The sequence below is a fragment of the Vitis riparia genome, chromosome 19 (assembly GCF_004353265.1).
Source record: "Vitis riparia cultivar Riparia Gloire de Montpellier isolate 1030 chromosome 19, EGFV_Vit.rip_1.0, whole genome shotgun sequence".
NCBI classification, from domain to species: domain Eukaryota; kingdom Viridiplantae; phylum Streptophyta; class Magnoliopsida; order Vitales; family Vitaceae; genus Vitis; species Vitis riparia.
The window spans coordinates 763656-779822 of NC_048449.1; the positions used below are offsets into that span (position 1 = coordinate 763656).

The 16167-nt window shown below is 35.1% G+C and overlaps 2 protein-coding genes across 2 annotated transcripts; both read left to right on the plus strand.

Annotated features, from left to right (window-relative positions):
• The first annotated feature begins 1451 nt into the window (after positions 1 to 1451).
• Positions 1452 to 11213, plus strand: LOC117908804 (probable LRR receptor-like serine/threonine-protein kinase At1g53440). The gene is made up of 24 exons (XM_034822572.1): positions 1452 to 1654; positions 2851 to 3016; positions 3775 to 3846; positions 3940 to 4008; positions 4113 to 4184; positions 4268 to 4339; positions 5244 to 5315; positions 5385 to 5456; positions 5559 to 5630; positions 5752 to 5823; positions 5933 to 6004; positions 6164 to 6232; positions 6351 to 6416; positions 6553 to 6615; positions 6698 to 6736; positions 6823 to 6872; positions 6968 to 7335; positions 7458 to 7653; positions 7733 to 7867; positions 8383 to 8501; positions 8707 to 8917; positions 9007 to 9244; positions 9940 to 10090; positions 10553 to 11213. Exons 1-24 carry the CDS (start codon positions 1555 to 1557, stop codon positions 10973 to 10975), a joined length of 3039 nt encoding a protein of 1012 aa, XP_034678463.1. The 5' UTR covers positions 1452 to 1554; the 3' UTR covers positions 10976 to 11213.
• A 1114-nt stretch (positions 11214 to 12327) lies between these two features.
• LOC117908809 (seipin-2-like) lies at positions 12328 to 14544 on the plus strand. The gene is made up of 2 exons (XM_034822581.1): positions 12328 to 13772; positions 13862 to 14544. Exons 1-2 carry the CDS (start codon positions 12750 to 12752, stop codon positions 14381 to 14383), a joined length of 1545 nt encoding a protein of 514 aa, XP_034678472.1. The 5' UTR covers positions 12328 to 12749; the 3' UTR covers positions 14384 to 14544.
• Positions 14545 to 16167: the final 1623 nt, after the last annotated feature.

Here is a 16167-nt window from a genome sequence, read left to right on the forward strand (position 1 = left end):
ATCTTAATATAAGAATAATAGAAGTCCACCAATCATTTAATGCATTCAAAAAGTAAACACCCACATGGTCAATGTGCAGGCCAAGGAGGCAACTTGTCTCTTTATTGTGCCCTTGAATCAATGAATTCAAAGTGGAATTATTTGACCAAGTGTTGAAGTCACTATAAAAATTGAATCACTTTATTTTCTAGCTGGCTTTCACGTTGATTTCTCAATAATTTACATTCTTTCTTTTACTTAGTAAAATAGTAAAGTATTTAAAGATTTGATTTAGCCAACTTTTAAGCTAAGAAAAAACAAAGGAAATAATGTGAACGGTATTTGAAAGCAACCCTTCAAACTTTAGAGGTTGAGTGAAAAAGTTTCCTTTCTTGGAAAATTGCACATTTTCAATGTTGAATGTCATGTTAATTTTAATTTGAATTTTTAAAGTGAGCCCTACTTAAAAATTGCACCTTTTTGGGGTTTTTTTCCCCTTAAAATATCTTAAAATTGCTATTGTTATTTATATTTTTAGGAAATTTAAAATGCAATATCAATAGCATTTATAAGCTATTTTTTTTCCTTTTAACCTTGAAAACAATAATATCATTAATATTTTCAAGATTTTTTTAAAGAATATGTTTGGTTTCAAATTTATATTAAGATTATGTTCGGTTCCAAAAAATTTGAAGGAAAATATGAAAAAATAAAAATTAATAAATTATTTTTATATATTATTTTACACTCATTTCATTTATTTTAACGAATAAATAATTTGAAAATATAGACATTTCTAATTAATCTTAATTATATTTATTTTTTTAATATTTTTCATAATATAATCATGAGAAAATCGTTTTCTTTAATAAATTTTTTTCTCTTACAGCCAAACATAATTTAAGAAAACTCAAAACATTATTTTTAAAAACATTTTTACACCAAATATAAGATCAAATTATAAACAAATAATGAGCAGAAACAAATAAATGAAGTATTTTTCTAAAGTAGTAATGGGATGATTACAAAGATATAACAATTTTTTAATTAAATCATAATTAAATTGCCTTTTAAGTTATAAGTGGCAGTAGTTTTATTTTATTTTTAAATTTCATAAAAAAAAATTATTTTATTATTTTTGTTATTATTATTATTATTATTATTATGAGTAGTAGTAGTAGTAGTACTAGTATTAGTAATAGTAGTAGTAGTATTAGTGGTGGTGGTATTATTATTGTTTTATTTTTATTTTATTTTTGCCTTTTTGTAGGAATATAGATGGAAGGAAGCTTCCCAAACTTCGGGTTGATTTATGATATATATGATTACATAATAAAGGGACCGGCGCAGCCATGTACGTGGGTTTTGTTCGCCGCTGTGATTTGAAGGTGGCCACTGATTTTGACTTTGCCAACCCTTCTCTTTTCAAAACCCAACTCCTCTCCCTCCTCCATTTTCTTCCTATCTAAAAAGTTAAAAAGACCTCTCTCTTTCTCTCTCTCTCTACCGTGTTCAAGCTGAAGCTCATCATCAACCCATCAAGTGTTTTTGCAGCCAGCCGAGCTGAATTCATCCATGGAGCCTCCCTCTCTTCTTTTCCTTTTCTTTCTCCTTCTGGGTTTCTCATTCTCTGCACACTTCACTTGCCAGGCTCAACTTCTGCCAGAAGATGAAGGTACACCACTGTGACACTCACTTCTTTCCATTTCTGGCAAGCCCAAACTTGGGTTTCTGTACAACTTATTGTATGATTTTTTTTTTAATGAGAAATTTGAGGAAAAGACAATTGATTGGAAAGAAAATAAATGGGTTTTTATGTTTTGGGAAACTAAACCAACAGAGAAAGCAGGGGATTCAGATTCAGAGTTTTGTTTTGTTTTTCTTTCCTTGTGCTCTGTTTTCTCTGCCACCAAACAGAGGGTTGCTTTACTGGCTATTCTTTCAGTTTTTGCAGAATTTAGTTCATAAATTTGTAAATATTCATAATTTCTCATATGGGTATCTGCAATGATCATTAAATAAGATGGTTTTTGTTATTGGGTTTCCAAACAGACTCTTAGGGAGTCAAAACCCCATTTTTTCACACCAGAAAAAAAAGGATGATCATCTGAAATTTTTCCTTAGAAAATCTTGGACCTCCAATTTCATTGATATGCAAAAGAAGATGATGTTTGGCTTTGATCGGTCCCAGACTCCCAGTTTGTCCTCTTCATGTGGATGAGGGCCCAACTAAATTGCCTTCCTCTATTATTGCAAAAGTATAGAAGTAAAAAACATACAAAAATCATTATAGAAATAAATTTTAGAAACTCTACCGTGGATTTCTTATAATATATCTACCATGGACACCACCCTTCAATCATGGTGTCAATAGTGATTAAAATATTAGCAGTTTTGGCTTCTTAACATCCCGTTTGGGTAAGGGTAAAATGGTCATATGAGTTTTTAAGACTCGTGATGGCGAGTTTTTGATACACGTGGATGAATTTTAAAGCCGTGAGCTCCAGTTGGTGGGGTGAGTACACCAATATTTCTAGGTCTCATAGTACCTGCTATTAGCTAGTCAAAACTGAAAAAAAAAAAAAAAAAACCCGGTCGATTGGGGGAGTCCAATTGGAAATTTTGGCCGGTCTCATATTTTTATGCTTACGTGAGCTGGGAATGGGCTATGGTTGACTGGTTCTTTGGAATATTAAACATTGCTGAAGAACATTATTAGTATAAGCAGCCGTTGACTTTATGATCTTATTATAATTCATCGTGTAAATCTTTGATTCTTCCTGATAATTATGTTTTGGGTTATTCCTGATCATTCTTTTATATAAATTCATTGATGCTCATTGCCAACTACTTGTTTCTACCATGTAACAGTGAAAACTCTTGAGACAATAGCCACAAGATTGAATAACAGATACTGGAACATCAGCCAAACCTCTTGTGGAGGCGGTTTCAATGTGAATTTCACCTCCGACTATTTTAGCAACGTTACATGTGACTGTACTTTCGAGAACTCCACTGTTTGCCATGTCACAAACATGTATGATCTTGTTTTCTTATTTTTTATTTATGGTATAATGCATATATTCATACTGTATGGGGAGTGGAACAATGCATCAGAGAGTAGCATAAATACATGCTTATAGGACTATGTTGCACATGTAGCATGCCCAATCCCCGGGTCTAGATAGACATTTTTGAATTGATAATGATATTCTGGATCTTCAAGTTCAGCACAACATGTGCAACATGTCCAACATGGTATGCCTATAGATTTTTGAGTATTTTGATGCATGGTTTTTCGGTTTTGAATCAAGGCGGTTCGTCATAGTAAATTTCAATCCAACAACATATTGATTCAATTTTGTTTGCTGCAGCCTGATTTGATGAAGATATTGTATTTGTACTAACTAACTTATTGTTGATAAGCAACCAGAGTAGTCGTGTCATTCTGAGTTGAGTTTCTAGTGTATGAGAAAATGTCCCAATGGATTTTGAGTGCCAAATTCTTCCTGCAGTTACAATAGTTTATGCCAGAGTGCTGAATCACAAATGTTGGTCCCTTTAAAACCTTTGTAGACCAAAATTAGCCATGATTTAACCTCGATACACAGACATCCTACTATAACTTTTTGAGTATAACATTTCATTTCTAAAAATAAAATCAAGTTTTTGACCTGAACCCTATTTTATTTGAGCCTGAGAACATTAGGGTGATTAACAGACCTAGTAACTTTATTTTGTGTTCTAATTCTGTCTTCCCCTTTATTGTTCTTATTGTTTCCTTTTGATTTACAGCCAGCTGAAGGGTCTTAATTTAACTGGTGTTATACCTGATGAGTTTGGAAATCTTACTCACCTGCAAGAAATGTAAGTGACCCAAATTTCTCTACATTTGGATTATCTTCAATCATTGAGGTTGATTCTATATGCTAAAGGAGTTTTATTATTATTATTAAGCAGTGATCTCACCCGCAACTATCTCAATGGATCAATCCCTACAAGTCTTGCCCAGATTCCTCTTGTCACTCTGTGAGTTCTTGTTATTTGCATCTGCATCTGTGAGGGCCTTTGTGTTTCAGTAATTTACTAAGCAGTTATAAGTTGGCAAATCTGTTCCTTTTGGCATTCTGCAGGTCTGCTTTGGGAAACCGTCTTTCTGGGTCAATTCCTAAGGAAATTGGTGACATTGCTACACTTGAGGAGCTGTAAGTCTAGAAGTAGATTTCTGTCTTCATTAAGGCGATGAATGAGGCTGAAATTTGATTATATTTCAAATTTTCTTTTTCAGGGTCTTGGAAGATAATCAGCTAGAAGGATCCCTTCCTGAAAACCTTGGAAATTTGAGCAGTTTGAATAGACTGTAAGACTGCTGCTTTCATTCCCCTTTATATCTATATTAATTTTCTATTCAGGAAAATTTATTGTTCACAAGATTTGAAGTCCATCTTTCCATTGATGGACATCAGAATCCAATCAAAATTCAATATCCATGAAGGAAGAGAGACAAAAATCTCTCATATAAGAGATGGTTCTCTGAGAACCTTTATGCTTGAGACACTCATTTAATACACAACAATCTATCATGCCATACTCATTTCTGGTAACCTAGTGCCATAAAGAGTCACATTCCATTTAAATTCTCCGCAATCATTGTCCAATAAGGCAAGATTTCTCAAAGTTGTTTTGTCCATCTCTAAGCTCCCCTTACATTTTGGTGTTGAATTTTGACCTCGCCCACATCAACTTAGAACTTTCAATTCAGAAGCCTCTTTGGCTAAAACCCTTTGAGTAGGCTCTTCACCAGTGAAGCTATTATCTTTGCTTTATGGGAGTTGGTCAAGATGAGAAATAGAAGGCTTATGATTAAGCTTTTTGAGAGATTATCAAGGTCAAGAAAAAAGTCAAGTTTCATGAATACTTCTAAGAGTGTGCTACTTGGCATTAACTTAATCATGTGGTTAATCTTAATCACCTTGTGGGGGTTTGAGAAAGAGAAATGGGCTATAAGGTATTTAAAAGAATTAATTTGTGGACCCCTATATTCATGCTCTGTCTTTTACACAAGTATGTCCTATATGAAAGGGATGCTTCAAAGTTTTGCATTTTTCCTAGTTTGTTAACTGGGGACCTGTCTTTGATTTCATAGTTATATTTCATTTCGACCTTTACATAAGCTCCTATTTCTGTGTACTTGTTATATTGTAACTACTGTTTCCGTCATATGGTTTGGAAGGATTTTATAACACTGTTTGTTACATGCGCAGCCTTCTTGCTGCAAACAATTTTACGGGAACAATACCAGAAACGTTTGGCAATCTGAAAAATTTAACTGATGTGTAAGTGATATTTTAGACATCCATCTTTATCCTAGTTCTAAAATTCTAAAATCAGTATACTGCTTGCAGTCGGTTAGATGGGAATACATTTTCAGGGAAGATACCAGATTTTATTGGGAATTGGACCCAACTTGACAGGCTGTAAGTGTTGCATGCCATTTCATTTATTTTTCTTATTTTCCCCACATTGAGAAATTTCATACAACTTTCATTTTTATCTACAAACATATTAAATTGTTGCAGAGATATGCAAGGCACATCCATGGACGGTCCCATTCCTTCTACCATATCCCTGTTGACAAACTTGACTCAGTTGTGAGCAACCATTCAGCTATCTGATTACTGCTATATTCAGTTTCATGATCTTATGCATGAGCAAAATAAAAAATCTAGGAATATTGGTGATTAACTTGATCCAACATATCTTAATTTTCAGGAGAATAGCTGATTTGAATGGATCATCTATAGCTTTCCCCAACTTGCAGAATTTGGCAAAGATGGAAGAACTGTGAGTTGAATATGGATTTATGTCATTGCCACGATGCAATCCTATGCTATTCATTTTTTTGTTTTATTAACTTATCAATTTGTTTGTATTATTTTTTTTTATCATTCAGGGTACTGAGAAATTGCTCAATTACCGACTCAATCCCAGACTACATTGGGGGAATGGCATCTTTGAAAACATTGTAAGCTGCTCGTACATGGATATTTGAAATTGAATCAGTTCAATGGCTAGGGAAACAAATAGAACTCCATTGCAAACGAATTAGACACACATAATGCAACATCTGTAGAGTTGATTTTATCCTATTTACACTTCTTTTTTATTGTTGTTTTTTCTGTAGAGACCTGAGCTTCAACAGATTGAGTGGTCAAGTTTCAGATACATGGAGTTTGTCAAAACTGGAATATCTGTAAGTTCAGCAGAAGTATTGAAATCTATATCCCTATATCTGGGGACTAGATGTAATCTATTTCAAATAGGTTCACACTTATATTACAAGTGAGATATGATGTTGGTTATGCATGTAGGTTTCTGACTAACAACTCTTTGAGTGGAACACTACCCAGTTGGATATCAGACAGCAACCAGAAATTGTTAGTATTTCTCAAATTTCTAGTATACCTGAAATTGTTATAGAACTGATGCAGTTGATCTTGATTTCTAATTCAACTATCCTTCATTTTCAATTGAGAAAGCTCAGCTCTAATGCCGTGACAATATCTGTTGCAGTGATGTATCTTACAACAACTTTACAGGGCCGTCGTCTCTCACAGTTTGCCAGCAAAGGGCCGTGTAAGTTTCTATCAACCATTATTTCTTCATAATTTCCAGTTTTTGTCTCATCTTTTAAGAACGCTTCTTTATGATTCAACAGGAACTTAGTTTCCAGTTTTTCATCTTCAGACAGCAACTCGTAAGTAGCTAATACTAGTGTACCTATTTCCTGCATTTCACACTAGAACTATAAATGAGACACTGAACGGAACTCCCATTTTTCAGAGTATTTTGGTGTCTTAAGAAGGGTCTCCCCTGCCCTGGAAATGCCAAACGTAAGCATTGAAACACACTCTTATGCAGTGGCAATTACTGTTATTTCAAAGCTAGTTATCTTCATGAAGGGTCCTGATTTCAATTACATTTGCAGACTATTCCTTGTTTATTAATTGTGGAGGACCTGAGATTAATTACGAGGGAAATGACTATGAAAGGGACTTAGATGGATCGGGTGCATCACACTTCAGTGATTATTCAGAAGAATGGGGTTATAGTAGCACAGGGATTTTCACAAACAATGACAATGCTGCTTATGTAGCAACAAACACATTTTCTCTGAATATAACGGGTCCAGAGTACTTACAAACAGCTCGCACTTCTCCTATATCGCTCAAGTATTATGGTCTCTGCATGCGAAAGGGCAGCTACAGAGTGCAACTCCACTTTGCTGAAATTATGTTTTCTGATGATGAGACATTTAGCAGCTTGGGGAAGCGCATTTTTGATGTTTCAATCCAAGTGAGTGAAAAATCATTCCCATTCTCAGGATTCATTTTGTGGCCTCATTAATTATTCACTATCTTTTATTTGAAAATCACTAATCGCAGGGACTAATGGGCATTTTCATTTGTCTTTTTCAGGGGGTTACAGTCTTGAAGGATTTTAACATTGTGGAGGAAGCTAAAGGTGTTGGTAAAGGCATCACTAAGGATTTTGAGACTTATGTTAATGGTAGCACTCTGGAGATCCATTTATACTGGGCAGGCAAAGGGACTAATGCCATTCCTAGTAGAGGTGTATATGGACCTCTTATATCCGCTATTACAGTGACACCAAGTAAGTTATCTTGTATTCTTTGCCTTCCCACTTCCCTTTCTACTAGCTTCTCATGATAATGTACCTTCTCTTCTTGTAGACTTTGATGTCAGCACAGGGCTATCTGCTGGAGCTATTGCTGGTATTGTAATTGCTTCAATTGCGGCTGTTGTTTTGATTTTGATAGTCCTCAGACTGACAGGCTACCTAGGGGGGAAAGACCAAGAAGATAAAGGTGCGAATAATCACACGACTTCTTTGTGCATATTGTATTTCTCTGTTACTCGCTGTTCACTAAGTTGGGGAAAGAGCTTGTGCTTAGACAGTCGTGTTAGTTTGGCTTTTGTAACTTTGAACCCACATCTATGATTACCGATTACAATGACAAAAACAGTAATAGTGCTTTTCTGAAATGGGGGCCTGCCCTCTATACCATCTAGGCATCTACCTGCATGATTTGAGATATAATGGTAAACTGTAAAAGATAGTTGACCATCAAAATTGTTAATAATCTTTAGAAGAGATTGTAATTTGTAGAGTATGATCAGTGCATAGAGAGTATATATTTATGATGACTAAAACAAATAGTCATCCTGCTTAGGAATTTTTTTGCATGGAAACATATGCCTTTTCAATGGCCCGGGTCATATTCTGGCTTACTAAAGTATAGACTAGTTTTGCTTTACTGTTTGCATTACATACAAATATATGCCCTTTTTGGCTAATATTTCATTTCTGTCCCTGTTACAGAACTTCAAGCACTAAAACTACAAACTGGTTATTTCAGTTTAAGACAGATCAAAGCTGCTACCAATAACTTTGATCCTGCAAATAAGATAGGTGAAGGTGGATTTGGGCCCGTTTACAAGGTAATTACCATTTTTTTTACTCTTTTTTTTTCTTTCTTTTTCCCCATGGGTTGTCAACCTGACAACACCATTGCAACATTTAGGCCAGTGATCATTTTATGTATACATGCTCTAATCGATAACAGATAGAGAGGAATGTTTCCTGCATCTGTCTCATAACACAGTTATCCAGAATTTGAAATTGTTTTTACCTGCTTGATCTTAGGGTGTACTCCCAGATGGTTCAGTAATTGCGGTCAAGCAGCTCTCCTCCAAATCAAAACAAGGGAACCGCGAATTTGTCAATGAGATAGGCATGATATCTGCCTTGCAACACCCAAATTTAGTGAAGCTTTATGGCTGGTGTATTGAAGGAAACCAGTTGTTGCTCATATACGAATATTTGGAAAACAATTGTCTTGCTCGTGCACTTTTTGGTAAATGCTTCACTAAAATTTTGTATTCCATTTTATTATATTTCAACAATGAATATTATGACTTAAGCCTCTCCCTCAACTGCTTGTAGGTCGCATTGAACAGCTGCTAAATTTGGACTGGCCAACAAGAAATAAAATATGCTTGGGGATAGCAAGGGGACTGGCATATCTACACGAGGAGTCAAGGTTGAAAATTGTTCACAGAGATATCAAGGCAACCAATGTGCTGCTTGATAAGGATCTAAATGCTAAGATATCTGACTTTGGTTTAGCTAAACTTGATGAAGAAGAGAACACACACATCAGCACACGTATCGCTGGAACAATGTGAGTTTTTCCCCATTCGTCTTTTCCTCGTTTCCCCTACTACTATCATGTTTAAGGTATAGACATATTGATTAATATCTCCATATTGGAATACATGGCATATAAATAGTATCAGAATGAGTATTGCATCAAGGTTTGATCAACTTATTATTTTGGCCCAGTTATTCATATTTGCAGCACAATATATATATATATATATATATATATATAAAGAAAAAAAAAGATCTGAGATTTTGTTGTAAGATTCTCCAAAATGAAAAAAGCGGCTTCCTTCTGATTTAGTTTTTCCAGGATATGATCCTCAAATAAATTGGAGTTGTAACTTCACTAATCTCTTATAGACAACCAATTTTCCTGTCACAACGATACACTCCTCATTCCATATAGCTGATGCATTTGTCTTCCTTGATTTTACAGTCAATGCAAAGTGAATGGAGTTTTCTTTTTTTGCTGGTTTTATAGAAATGGATGAGTTTAATGAAATTGTTGAGTTTTGAAACAAACTTAGTGAATATTTAGAAAAGTTTTCCAGTCAAATTGTTGACAGTTCACCATGCAGTGGAACCAGTTTGTGTGATCAGTTTTTCTCATTCATTTCTTGAGTGGTAGTTTTCTTTCAGAAGGATGCATGGGCATACGTTGATTGTTATCAGTATGACTCAAGACCTAATGTTTGGGTGCTGATTTTTCTTCAGAGGATACATGGCTCCTGAATATGCGATGAGGGGTTACTTGACAGACAAAGCAGATGTTTACAGCTTTGGAATCGTTGCTCTAGAGATTGTCAGCGGGAAAAGCAACACCAATTACAGGCCCAAGGAGGAGTTTGTCTATCTTCTTGACTGGGTAAGCTTTGCTTTCAAGAACTTGTCATCTGTTTTCATTTTTGTGGCCTTCATAATAGCACATTTTGGAAACACATGGAAATGGCATTACATTGTGTTGCTTATGATGACATATGTGCATAAAAATTGAAGTTGTAACTTTAAAAAAAGGAGCAAAAAGGACTTGAAAAGAAGTGAAAAAACCATCATTTCTGAAAACAATGATCTTATATACATCTTTGTTCAATATTGTTAGAGCATGAGATACATTGTCCACCAAAATCCCAGTAACTCAAGTTTTTAGGAAATTTGGTTACTCAATATGGTATTACAGTTTTGGTTAACTAGAGTTCTCAGGTTCAATCCTCTCTTTAACTCTTTTCTATGTGTTGCCCAAAAGTCAAATGCCCCAAATTTGTATTTTTGCTCAGAATGTAATTGCGAGACGATGAAACTTGCCTTTTCCTTCTGACATGAACTGCAGGCTTATGTCCTACAAGAGCAAGAAAACCTTCTCGAACTCGTGGATCCAAGTCTTGGTTCGAAGTACTCCAAAGAAGAGGCACAAAGGATGCTGAACTTGGCTCTCCTGTGCGCCAACCCGTCTCCCACTCTCAGGCCATCCATGTCTTCTGTAGTGAGTATGCTCGAAGGCAAAACTGCAGTCCAAGTACCATTAATCAAGCGTAGCTCAATGAATTCAATGAATTTGGATATGAGGTTCAAAGCCTTCGAGAAGTTGTCACAGGACAGCCAAACATATGTCTCAGAGCGCTCTCAAGGCAGTCAAATGCAAAGGAGCATGTCAATGGATGGACCATGGATTGGTTCCTCAGTTTCCTTCCCTGATAAAGACAAGACCCGAGAACATTCTTCATCAAGCAAACAGAAACTTCTCCATGACTAAAATCTAAACTGATCAACCAAAATACACAACAGGCTCCCTTCATCAGTTTGAAGTTACTAGTATGAATTTTCTGCAGATTCTTTTGTAAAGAGTGATTGCCATGCGAGTAAAACGCTTGAAACTCATTTTTGTTTGATCAAATGCAGATCCTTGTGTAAAGAATGTATAGATTCTTTGTTGCATGCAAATTATTTACTGGGGTTTAATAATATGAATGCAATTTAGCGATTTGATTTCATCAACTAGAGATGAAAATTCTGGTTCGATTGCAAAAAGAAGGTTGCTTGGCAGGCCTCAACTTGCAGGTCAAGTCACATTTTCTGGTCTTTTTACTTGTGCCCATAACATTTTTGCTTTTCTAGTCTCTTGCAGGGGTACAAAGCAACTCATTACTGGTTTTGTTTCAGACTAAACCCGTGTTTTTTTACATTCAAAATGCGGATAAAGAACAAGGGACTGGCTGGTAATGGCTGATGCTTATCCTTCTCTGAAGTTGAACTACCTTCTTCACCTTGATGACTATTGTTTAAGAGTGCAGGTGAGTTTCCTACTTTTCTGCAAATTTGAGGTTTGATGCCTAATGAGATGGTCTCCCATGGATACTATGCGTTTGTGAGTAAATCTGTTACATGATTTTAAACATAAGATCATTTACCGATATCTAGGATAAATAAGATGAGTCGTCTTTTATGAGTATCAAAAACTTTTCCCGACTATCTTTCTATAACCCACAAAATTCATGGTGGTCAAATTAGAAAATGTTACCCTATTGAATAGGGTGTCATATTGAACTCAAAATCTCAACTCTTAAAGTGTATGGTTATATCTCAATTATTAATGAAGAAACGGAAAAATGAGACTCGAGCACATAAAAACAGAACATAAAGTACAAAAAAAATGAGACTCAAGTTAAAACAATTGAAAATTTCTAGGGTGTCAATTCAATGCCTACCGAACTTGTAATCTTGTTATTAAAGCATATAATAAAATCTAGTCGTTAGACAAGAGTATAAATATATGAGATCATATAATACAAACAAATGAGATTAGGTACAAATAAACGAGATCAAAATATTAAAGAATAAAATCAAGATTGAAAATAATGAAATTTATGTTGAATACAAAACAATGAGATCAAATTATATATATAACATGTGATTAATCATATTTTTCAACAAGTTTCGAGTAGATATTGTAGAACTTAGACACATTGTGATTAATCATGTTTTGCGATGGGTCCGATTAGATATCGTGGAACTCAAAACAATGGAGTAATTTCTCAAAGCAAATGTTGTGCATTTTCAATGATACAATTTTTGTGAAAGGTGTAGAGATTATCAGCTTTGTTTAATACTCTTACGGCTTCTAAACGGGAATACCACGTAACCTACATCTGGGTGTGTGTGCCAAACACAATCCTCCAATCTATTGCACGCCCTTGAGCCCGCGCGTGCTACAGTAAAAACAGGAGCACCATTGAACTGTGTGTCACCTTGCAGCTTAGCTTATCCTCATCCCTGACAACCCAACCTGTCAGATCAACCCATCACAGCCGTTCGATCAATACCCTATCCAAGCATTTCTATTGGTTAATTCCCCACTCAATCTCAACCGCGTGTCCATTCAGCACACAGCCCAAGAAAATAACGGTTTGCGCCATGTCATCATTTTCCCGCCTATAAAATCCCTTTTACAGTTATAGCATGCTCTCAAGAGTTCCTTTAAGCTACTCTTCTCCTCCATTTTCCTCACCAAACCCACCTCAACTTTCACCATGGACGACTCCAAAATTCTCGTAAACGATAGAATCAACAAGACGGATCGCGGGTTTGTCAACGATCTCGACGAATTTCGCAATTTCAGTGGTAAAAATGATGTGAATTTGGGTGGGTTCGCCAATGTGCTTAAACTCTTTCTGCTAAAAAATGTTGGCCATGGAGTTGACACGCTTTTCTTAGCTCGAAAATTCCGAGAAACAAACACTCGGAGAATTTGCAGTTGCGGCCGGCTTTGGGATGGGAATGGAAATGGGGTTGAAGAAAGAAGAAAGAAGTCTGAGTTTTCTTCGCAAAACAACCAAAAGGTATGTGAAGAACCCGAAATTAAGGCATCTCAACCAAGTTTATTTCGATATGGTAGTACCAGTCAAAGGAAGGAGGACTACATCAATGTGTCAAAGGGGCTCTATCATGAATTCCCTCTAAACTTCATCACCTTCTTAGCAATTTTGCTGATGAAATCACTAGGGTTTCAAATTAATCTTCTGGTTACCTTCCTTACATTTCCGCTCTATCTATCATACTTCTGGTTCATGTTGATGATGTTTCCATTCCAAACTTTAAAGCATATTAGAAGTTATCTGATGAAAAAAGTTACTAGAATGTTGGATACTTTATCTACAAGTGCTACTTCCTTTGTATTTGTGCGCATAAACGCGCCAAAATCAGTGGTGAAGATGGCAGTGAAGATGAGCAGGGCGTTTTTATACTCAATCTATGTCTGCTGTGTGCTAATCGGATTACTGGTTTTGGGTTTTCTGATGGGGATTTTGTTGATGCGAAGTATAGTCGAGGAGCCGGTTCAGGCAACGAGGACACTAAATTTTGATTACACGAAAGCCAGTCCGGTTGCTTTTGTCCCAATGATATCTCACAATTTGCCATCAGACTTGGTTGCGGGGGACGAAGATGTGAAGAATGTTCAAGCTCGTGCCATTCCATACAACCATAATTTGCAGCTCACTGTCTCATTGACACTGCCTGAATCCGAATACAATCAGAAGCTCGGGGTTTTTCAGGTATGCTAGCTCTATATAACTCCACTCATGAAAATGATAATGCTCAATATATACCACTTTATTGTTTGACACCATTTCCATTGCTGAAGGTAAAGGTGGAGTTCTTGTCCACAAATGGCAAGGTCACTGCAACACAAAGCCATCCATGCATTCTGAGGTACAAAAGCCAACCAATCCACCACATCCAAACCTTCATCAAGGCCGGTCCTCTTCTCGCTGGCTTCGAGTCTGAATCCCAAACTCTGAACATAAAAATGGCCGAATTCACCGAAGGCCTTGAGCCAACTGCCTGCCTGAAGGTGTCCCTGGTGCAGCGCCCAGAATTCCAACCTGGCGCCGGTATCCCTGAGATTCATGCAGCAACAGTAGCCCTTGAGTCTGAGCTCCCTCAACTGAAAAGGGTGATTTCGATTTGGAGGAGGACTATTCTTGTATGGGCAAGTTTTGTGTTATTCTTGATGGAGTTGGTTCTTATGCTGGTCATCTACAGGCCTATTATCATTCCAAGGGGAAGGCAGCAGCAGGCGAGATTGGTAGGCATTAAAGAAGATTCTCAGCCAAAAGCCATCGCCTGGTATAAGGGCATGGTGTTGATGATGATCATGGCTTGAGTTATATATCTATATATATTGATGAATATGATAATATAAGTTGAAGAATAAGGTGGAGGGTTGAAGTCAATATTCAGTGAATTAATGGGGTTTTACTTCCAACCATGTTTTATGTGAATGATAATCATAAAATGTTAGTAAAAATAAGGTTACTTCATTGATATTCAGGTTTGTATTGATATAGTAAATTGTACCCAATATGTTAACCTCTATGGCTATTTCTTGTGTGGAGACTGGAGACTTGTGTCACAAGCACTTCATGATTAAGTGATTGTTTTCTAATTTCAAAAATATATTTGGTAAAATTTGTTATGAAAACAATTTTTAAAAATTTATTCTGAAAACATGTTGTTCTTAGCAATAAATTTTCCATATTTTTCGGTGATTTTGGGTTAAGTGTTTAAGATAAACAAATGAAACTATTGAAAATACCACGGTTTAAGAACTTTTGCATGATATATAAGTGTTGAAGAATAAGTATGAAATAAAATTGTTTAGGAAAACGTTTTTAAAAAACATAATCTAATAAGTGTTTTAAAATGTTATTAAACAAAATTTTTTTATGAAAGAAGATAAGAGTAGTGTGCTAAGCAATTGGTAGAAACACAGAAAAAATTATTAATTGTATTCAAATATTAGGTGAGATTCTTCACCTCTAAATAGTATTGATTTGGAAAATTTTTTAGTAAATTGGGTGGTATTGGGTATTTATTACGGAGTAGGAAAACCATTTTATTAATTTCATTTTTGTGTTGTTTGGATGCCTTGAAAATGAAAGAAAGTGGGGCAAAATCTCAGAGTGGTAGAAATGAAGCTAACCCTCCATTGTCAACCTATTTGGGGAGCAGATTTATGCTTAAATGCTTAAACTTGAATCACATTGAGGTTTGGTAAGCATATTACATCATTGTTTGGCAAGGAAGAATCACGTCTTTAGGTTTATGAGGATAAATTTAGGCTTCTTCGAAACTGTTCTTTAAATCAGACGTGTTTTTTTAAAGGACATAATACAGGTTAAATGTTTTTAAAAATATGATACAATTTTATAACCTCAAAAAAATATGTTTAATAAACTTTCAATTCGAGAATTTATTTTTAAAATGAGTTATATTTTAGAATACATTTCACGTTCTTTCAAACATTTTTTTGAATACTTTAAAAAATAATTAAAAATGTGAAAAATATTTCAAATTTTTTTTGCATTATATAAAAATATAAATATCATCGTTAAAAAAAAAATCAAAAAAATTATTTTTTATATTAGAATTTTCAAACAAAATTTTTTTCTTAAATCATTAAGAACTGTTTTAGAAAGAATGTTTTGGTCATCAAATTATTAAGAATGATTTAATTATGAATGTCTCAATTGTGACATATTCAACTTTGAATTTGGACCGCCTGACAAATTTTGGAAGCTAATTGGCCAGTCAGAAATGGAGGAAAGTGAAGTGGGAAACTGAGGGAAAACATGGGAAAAGGCTCCTGCCTCCATTTTTGATTGATCAGAGGCAGCCCTCAATTGATCAAGACTTATTCACTGGTATTGACCAAGTTTGATTGATCAAGACTATTCACTGGAATTGACCAAGATGTTATCCTCAAAAAACACATCTCAAATTTATTATATAAAACAATTTATTTTGAAAAGAAAGTTCTCGAAATATTATCTTATACAAAAAGTTATCAAACATTTTTTTAAATTAATAAAATATTTTTCGTTTTTTAAAGAATAAAAAAATTAAAACTTCACTTATAATGCTTTAAAAAAACATTTTACAAATGAT

Bases quoted from the DNA above. Each gene is read 5' to 3' on its own strand.
- LOC117908804 (XM_034822572.1), top strand. From the start codon at position 1,555: ATGGAGCCTCCCTCTCTTCTTTTCCTTTTCTTTCTCCTTCTGGGTTTC. The intron at 4,185-4,267 runs GTAAGTCTAGAA...TTTCTTTTTCAG, and splicing joins ATTGCTACACTTGAGGAGCT to GGTCTTGGAAGATAATCAGC. The intron at 8,918-9,006 runs GTAAATGCTTCA...AACTGCTTGTAG, and splicing joins TCTTGCTCGTGCACTTTTTG to GTCGCATTGAACAGCTGCTA.
- LOC117908809 (XM_034822581.1), top strand. From the start codon at position 12,750: ATGGACGACTCCAAAATTCTCGTAAACGATAGAATCAACAAGACGGAT. The intron at 13,773-13,861 runs GTATGCTAGCTC...CCATTGCTGAAG, and splicing joins AGAAGCTCGGGGTTTTTCAG to GTAAAGGTGGAGTTCTTGTC.